Source organism: Hordeum vulgare, chromosome 1H, assembly GCF_904849725.1.
Source record: "Hordeum vulgare subsp. vulgare chromosome 1H, MorexV3_pseudomolecules_assembly, whole genome shotgun sequence".
NCBI lineage: Eukaryota > Viridiplantae > Streptophyta > Magnoliopsida > Poales > Poaceae > Hordeum > Hordeum vulgare.
Window position 1 is genome coordinate 441923797 of NC_058518.1, and position 8173 is coordinate 441931969.

An 8173-nucleotide genomic window follows, 5' to 3' on the forward strand; every position below is an offset into this window, starting at 1 on the left:
GTTCGACGGTTTGCCTCAAGGTACAAATGGACTGCGTCGACGAGTTCTTTTTCCATATGTTTTGTGCGACTCCGACGATTCCTCATCCGACGATGAGGAGATGCTACTTGCTGTGTTGGTCCATGACCACATTAATAGGGAGCGACCGTTTTTCCGGGGCTCGATTCCGAGGCATGTTTCCGGCATTGAATCGTAACCGAGAAAACGACCATTTCCTTCTATGAAAGGACAACTTTGACACAAGAAATGCGTTGTTCAAACATCAGAAATTCCGGCGTCGTTTCCGTATGGCTAGGCATGTTTTCAACCGGACTAGATAGGGGATGGTCGGATATGATGACTACTTCGAGTGCAAAGAGGATGTCATTGAAAAGATTGGCTTCTCATCTTATCAGAAATGCACTGCATCCATCCGTATGCTTGCTTATGGAGTACCCGACGATCTTATCAATGAGTACGTTCATATGAGTGAGTCTATGTGCCTAGAGTTGTTGTACAGATTCTACAAGGTTGTGATTGCAGTGTTTGGCCTTTTATACTCAAGAGAGCCGACTGCTCCAGACGCAACCCGCTTGTTGACGACCAATGACAACCTGGACTTCCCAGGGATGCTTGGCAGCATAGACTGCATGCACATGGTGTGGAAGAACTGCCCTTCTGTTTGGCAAGGCCAGTACAAGGGCCATGTCAAGGCTTGCATTGTCATACTTGAGACCGTGGCCTCTCAAGATCTCTGTATCAGGCATTCTTTCTTTGGCATGGCCGGATCGCACAATGATATCAACGTGCTTCAACGATCGCCGGTGTTTGCAAGGCTTGCCGAAGGCAACAACCCGCCGGTCAATGTTAACATCAACGGTCACAACTACAACAAATGATACTATCTAGCTACCGGAATCTATCCATACTGGACCACTATTGTACACACAATCTTCAACCCTTTCAGAGAGAAGAGGAAAAGATTTGTCCAAAAGCAAGAGAGTGCCAGAAAGGATGTCGAGCGTGCCTTTGGTGTTGTGCAATCTCGATGGGGCATAGGTCGGGTATCGTGCTAGAACTTGGAGAACCAAGAAGTTGTGAAAAGTGATGACTGATTGTGTGATCATGCACAAAATGATCGTAGATGATGAGCGCGCGGAACGTCTCCACAATCAAGGGTTTGAGTTTCACGGTGACAATGTGGTGCGTCAGCATGGCGAGAAGCGACATTGTTTGCACAGTTCATCCAATTTTATCATGAAATGCATGATTTCGAAACTCACATTTAGTTGCAAAATGATTTGGTTGAGCATATGTGAGATCATGTTGGCAATCAATAGGTGTATCTTGTAAACAATTTAATTTTTATTGGAATTATAAAACTTTGCTATATTTTATTTTTATTGTGAAACTATGCTATGTCATTTGCTTTTGAAAAATATGCAAAATGTTTGTATTTATTGAAAACCGACGGCTAGCTGGCCACACGGACAAATATGGGTCGACACGTTAGACGCGTTGCCGACCCAAATCATAAATCGAACAGAGACGACCTAAACGAACCAAATCGACATTCGTTTGAGTCGGTCCGTTAAAGCTGCTCTTAAGTATCACAAGCCATAAATTCAGAAGTCTAAAATACTACTCCCTCCGTTTTTAAATATAAGACCTTTTAGAGATTACACTATAAACTATATACGGATGTATATAGACATACTTTTAGAGTCTACATTCATTCATTTTGTTTTCTATGTAGTGAAATCTTTAAAATGTCTTATATTTTAAAACGGAGGGAGTACCAAATTCGACAAAAGGGAGAAAAAGAAGAGCAAAACAAACCCTTCCATTCCATTCCATCCGCCTCCTTTTCCCCATCCCACGTTCTCAGCCTCCATCACGACTTCACGAGCCTACGCAGCTGCCCCTACTATACTACTCCTAGAGTAGCGCTAGCAGTACCAGTCGTATCAAAACCACCACACACACACACACACACACACCACTGCGTCCCCTGCCGCGGCACCAGCACTGGATCTCGCTCGCAGGCCCGCGCGCGCATCCCCCACCGCCCGCGCCGCGCCGCGCCATCCCCGGTGAATGCCACCGCCCCCCGCCCGCCGCCGACGCCTAGCGACTGAGCCCGCGGCCAATGGCGCGCTCCCGCCGCCCCCGCACGCCGCAGGCCAGGTCCCCGCCGCCCAGATCGAGGGAGCCGGACGCGGCGTCCCCGGGACCCGCGGCATCCCGCCCCCGCCCCCGCCGCCGGTTGCGCGTCCAGAGCCCCTCCCTCGCGTCCGCGCGCCGCGCGGCCGCCCCGCCCGCCACCCCGCCGCTCCGCTGGCCCGGGGACGCCGTCGCGCGTGTCGGCGCGGGGCCCGCGTCCGTGAGGAAGATCGCCGCGGCGCTCTGGCGGGTCCACCCGCCGCAGGCGCCGCCGCGGGAGATGTCCGGGGAACCTCGGCGACGGCCCGAGGTAGGGATTTGTCTCCCAGATCAGTGTGGATCTCCCCCCGTGGCTGCGTGCGTCTGAACTGCTCTGGCGTTCTAGGGTTTCGTGTGACCGTCCTCTGGTGGAATGGAATGGAATCGGCGATGAAGTAGTTACGCTGATTTGGTGCTTTGTGATCTTTTGTTCTCCTCATTTTTGTTCGGAACCTGCAATTTTTTCTACAAGTTTTGATCCGGTTGTTCTGAAAGTTGCCTGCGGTCTCTGCGCATCAATTTTGCCACAGTGTTGTTGTCTCAGCACATTGTGTCACCAATTCGAGGGACGTAGAGACCATATGTTGCGGCTCAACATTTTTAGTTGGAGGTGGAATTTGACTGTCTAGCATATATGTTGCTTACTGACTTGGACCCATTTTTGCTTATTGCGTCATAGTGTGTAGCAAGCTGTGGATCTACTTCGCCGGGTAAATTTTGGATTTGGGAGAGACAGCACGGTCCATGTTTGCACATCAATTTGGTACCACAATCATGTCGGGTTTTATGGTAGATGTGAGCATGTCCATGTCCTTTGTTGATCCAATTGGTGATCATTGCCGTCCTAGATTGCTTAGTTTTCGCTGTATCTTCATCAATCGGGCCCAGGGATGTCACATCTTCATGTTTCCATTATTATCTACACTCTAATTAGCGCCTTGTGGTCCCTAGATATTGCTGTTGTTAGTGTTACTATCTGTAATGGGTGGCTTTGAATGTTTTTTCTTTTCTCCATTTGACATCTAGATTTTGTAATACGCTATTAATATGTGGTTTTGAAGTGTTTGTGGTGAGCTAACAGAAATAATTTGTAGCCTAACCCGAAGCCTCTGCATACGCCTGATCGGTGCAATTACTATAAAGCTGTCCTGGAAGGCAGGTCAGGAAGAAAACCTCATGGCAACGGCAGCATTCATGAGGTATATTCCTTGTTCACGGATTATGCCCTAGAGTACAGTTCACATTTTCTTTTCTGATCTTGTTTTTATTAATGATAATGCTTTTTATCCTAAATTAGGTGGGAGCTTACTCTCCATCACCTCGAATCGAAATGGAGGTGGCAACCAAGTGGGACCGTCGTTGCTTGAACACATCGAGGGACACTGATTATGATTCGTTTGATCGTCATCCAGTGAGTGCCGATGCAGAAATCTCTGCACTAAGAGCGGAGCTTATGCAGGCTCACAATCGGATTCATGAACTTGAAGCTGATAGTCGGTCTGCAAAGAAGAAGCTTGATCACATGTTAAGGAGCCTTTCCGAGGAGAAGGCTTCCTGGAGGAGCAGGGAGCATGATAAGGTTCGGGACATGTTTGATGGTGTTAAAGAGGGTCTGAACCGGGAGAGGAAGAACCGACAAAGGGCAGAAATTATGAATTCCAAGTTGGCCAGTGAACTATCTGAGTTGAAGTTGGTGGCAAAGCGATGCTTGCAAGATTATGAAAAGGAGAGGAAGGCCAGGGAGCTTATGGAGGAGGTGTGTGATGAATTAGCAAAGGAGATCGCAGAAGACAAAGCTGAGGTTGAGGCTCTCAAGAGTGAATCTATGAAGATGAGAGATGAGCTGGAGGAAGAAAGGAAGATGCTCCAGATGGCAGAGGTTTGGCGTGAAGAGAGGGTTCAGATGAAGCTCGTTGATGCAAAGCTGACACTAGACAGCAAGTATTCACAGCTGAGCGACCTTCAGTCTGAGGTTGAGGCTTTCCTCAGTTCCCACGGGGGCAATACTGCAGATAAAGAAATGGTAAGAGATGCAGAAAGGCTAAGGGCAGCAATTTGCTCTATGAAGTTCCATGATATTAAGGAGTTCTCTTACAAACCACCACCTGCTTCAGAGGACATTTTTGCTGTATTTGAGGAGCTCAGGCAGAGGGAAGACACCGATGAGAAGGAGATTGGGCAGTGTAATGGAGACACCCCTACCAGTCATGCAACAAAGATCCACGCAGTGAGTCCTGAAACTGACATCTTCCTGGAGAAACCATCAAAGAGGTATCCCCATCAACCCTGTGCCAGAAATGAAGAGGAAGATGACAGCGGATGGGAGACTGTTAGCCATGTTGATGAGCGTGGCTCGAGCAACTCGCCAGGTGGGAGTGAACCGTCAGTGAACGGCTTCTGTGGAGGAAATGGCGCATCAGTGAGCGGAACGGACTGCGATGACAACTCCGAAAACTGCAGGTCCATTAGTGGGGTCAGTGAAGTATGTTCAACGACAGCAGAGAAGTACCGCAAGAGAGGGCCCTCTTTCGCCAGACTCTGGAGATCATCAAACGACAACGGACGTAAGAAAACAGGGTCAGAGTTGCTGAACGGGATGCTCTCGAGCGGCAGAATGTCGAACTCCGCCCTTTCGCCCACCCTGAAGGGCAGCGAGGTGTGCACGGTTTCCCCGAGCGTTGGCGAGTGGAGCCCGGAGCTGGTGAACCCCCACGTCGTCCGTGCGATGAAAGGTCGCATAGAATGGCCCCAGGGCGCGCAGAAGCAGAACCTGAAGTCCAAGCCTCTGGAGAGAATCGACGGCCGCAAGGTCCAGCTGCGCCAAGCGTTGAAGCAGAAGATATAGGATGTCCCGGTCACACGCTGTATCCTATTTTTCTGAATATAGAACGATCTTGTGTTGTACGCCGGGCGGGTGCCTGATCTGTAAGAAGAAATCACTTGTAGCATTGGTCCCTGATGAAATCGTCGGCTGTACCTAATTGATGTTCTGATAGCCCTTAGCTCGAATAGAGAACTCACGACGCCCTTGTAATCAAATGTAGTATCAGTAGTATTTTTTCAATCAAATGCATTACTTAGGCATGTCTCTGAATGCTTGACTCTGGCTGCCTATGTCTGTTTCTTGGGCTGGTGATGATGTATCTATGTACTGTAAACTTTGCGTAGGAACTGGAGGTTGCTGTGACCATATTGATTTGAGATGTCATGTACTGTAGAGGAGCAAAGCGATAGTGAAGTTCGCATGTGCTCATCTGAATGCCGGAGCTATCCTATGTGGAAGTCATCGTCTTCACCCTTGGGCTATGAAGTATTCCATTCTGCTAAATCTCAGGTTCCTGACTTTTTCCTGTGCCCTCAGCCACTTTCCTCTGCAAAGCACGAGGCTGGGGAACGACCGAACGAGGGATGGCTGAGTCTCCGGAGTTGTTCATCAGGACGAGCCTTAGAGCAACTCCAAAACGACGACGGTTTTGTCCGCTTTTTTGTTCTTTTAAATCGACCGTTTGTTCCGCGTCCGTCCATTTTTTCTTTTTAGGCCGGTCACACCTCTAACGCGGGCAATCTATTTTATGTCCGCACATTAGATAAAACATGTCATTATGCCAACGCCTAAGAGTTCATACCGGCACCATGCCAGCGGCCGACATACATTGTCAGCCTACAATAAAAACCACGATGTAGTTCATGCTGACACACTTGCCGGCGACCGGCACACATGCCAGCACGCCAAAACGGAGGGAATTCGACCCCGCCATGTCGGCCCGTGGTCAAGCCAGCACACTTGCCGGCATACAAAAGGGTTTCGTGATCTCCGTCGCAGATCACAACTGGACGAACTTGAGCATTTCGCCCTGCATCTTCTCGAACCATAGCCTCTTTCTCGACGACACGGTGTTCAGATCAAACTTCATGATCTCCGCGCCCGTCTTCATGCTTGCGAGGGCCACTTCTTTAGCCTTGGTCATCGCATTGGTGGCCTCAATCTTGGCTTGCTTCGCCTCCTCCAACTCAAGCATCTTGGCTTGCCTCTCCGCGTCCATCTCGAGCCTCCTCCTTTGGATTTTCATAAAAGCGTGCATTTGCTCTTCCTTTTCTTGCCGACGCTTCTCCTTCCTCAAGTCGTTCTTGCTTATCATGCCCTCCACCTTTTCAAGCAAGGCGATCAACGTCGCGTTCCGCCTGTCCTCCTTCTTCGAGTTGTTCTTCCCCCGAGGTCGGGCCTTCTCGCCGTCACCATGGTCCTCCACAGCTTCTTTCCCCCCACGCGCCAAGAGGGAGGCATATTGCGCCTTGAACTTCTCCTCCCCGTTGATGATAGTTCAACAATGAGTGAGATGGAAGGCTTTGCCGTTGTGCTGAACCTTGAATGCCTCCAAAGCTTGAAGCACCTACAATTGAAACCAAGCAAGCATATGTGAGCAAATGGACAAGCAATCCACAGAAAAAGGCTTGACACCAGAAGGATACCATGTCTTGCAAGCCGAGGCCGTTCAAGGGGCGTGCATTGATGCTCTCATACGTGAAATAATTTTTTTTGCATTCTTGTTGAATCACCCTCCAACGTTTTAAAAGTGACACCCATCCACGCTTGCTTTGCATTTGGTACGGGGAAACTTCTTACGTCCATGAAACTCACGATGAACACGAATCCATAAGGCTGACCATCTTTGTTCGGTGCCGATCTTCGGGTCTTTCTCAATGTCCCTCCAACACTCACAAAGGAGCTTGTCCTCGGCCGGCGTGTAAGCCTTTGTCCGCTTGCTCTTGCGCTTCGGCTTCGCCCCGACAGTAATTTGGTTGGCAAGCTCCTCCTCGAACAAAGGCTCCCCGTCGATGTTCATGTCATCGTCCTCCTCAAGGCCGTAGTCCTCCGAAAACTCATGGTCGAGCGGGAAGCCGTCTAGGACGACCTGATCTTGCATGAAGACGTCATGTGGATCATTGATGGCTTACGTGAACGACGCTCTGAAGATCATGTTCTCGAGGAAACAGTTGAACGTGTCATCAGGATCGTACGCACCAGCTGTCGGCGCACCTTCGAAGATCATGTTCTCGAGGAAACAGTTGAATGTGTCATCATCAAAGGGCGCCGGCATTCCGTCGAACAGACTGCGGGCACCGGTGAGCATGTCGGCTGGCATCTCGCGTTGGCATTTCCTCATGCCTCCAGACGATGATCCGCCTGCCATCGACGCGGCGTTAAGGTCGATGGTCACCGGCACGGGCATGGAAGGGGCCACGATGCTCACCTTCGACGAGCATTCTTCGAAGAAGCGGCTACCTTACGGGTAGACGTGAAAGTCGAAAATCGACTCGTGCAAGACGCGCGCGACGACTAGCATCATCCGAGGATATGCTAACGAGCACGTGCTGGCTATGGTTTACCCCTAAATACAACAAGGCCTTCATTGTTGAAGCCTTCATTCGGTCATTGGCGTCTTCGTGCTGCGCGACCGCAGTGGCCTCGCCCCTTGCATGTGCCTCAGGCCCTTCCTCTTGACCAACTCCATCCTGCGCGTGTCTCTTGGCCGACTCCACGGATATTGATCTGCTGACAGGTACAGGTGCTCCCTGGAGTATATGGTTCATTTGATCTCTACTTCGCTTGCTGTTCATGGGAAGTGCATTTTTGCCGCCGGCCCTCTTAAAAAGATAGTTCAGTAGATGACGTCCGTGAATTGGCAGAGGACTCGTGACTCTACTCTTCCACTAGCACATGGCTAACTAAAGTCGAGCTCGCACCTTGAGATAAGCTTCCCCCGAGCGGTGTGGTCTCAGATGACTTGTCGTTGTCCACGAGCTACAGATTTGGTTCGTGCCGGATGCTTCTGCCGACTAAGGATCCGCCAAAACGAGGCAGGCCCCGAATCACGGAATCAGCAAACGAGCATGCCGCACATTGGGCTCATCAGACGAACAACCAAAAACAAACAATCATCCACAATCACGACAACGAAAGAAACCACAGCTGGGACCAAAACCAGAGCCA

General features: G+C 50.1%; 1 protein-coding gene across 1 annotated transcript; it reads left to right on the forward strand.

Moving 5' to 3' along the window:
- Positions 1-2498: 2498 nt before the first annotated feature.
- LOC123443590 lies at positions 2499-5265 on the forward strand. The gene is made up of 2 exons (XM_045120032.1): positions 2499-3380; positions 3479-5265. Exon 2 carries the CDS (start codon positions 3512-3514, stop codon positions 5024-5026), a length of 1515 nt encoding a protein of 504 aa, XP_044975967.1. The 5' UTR covers positions 2499-3380; positions 3479-3511; the 3' UTR covers positions 5027-5265.
- The last annotated feature ends 2908 nt before the right edge of the window (positions 5266-8173 follow it).

Coding starts and splice junctions, on each gene's coding strand:
- LOC123443590 (XM_045120032.1), top strand. CDS start 3,512: ATGGAGGTGGCAACCAAGTGGGACCGTCGTTGCTTGAACACATCGAGG.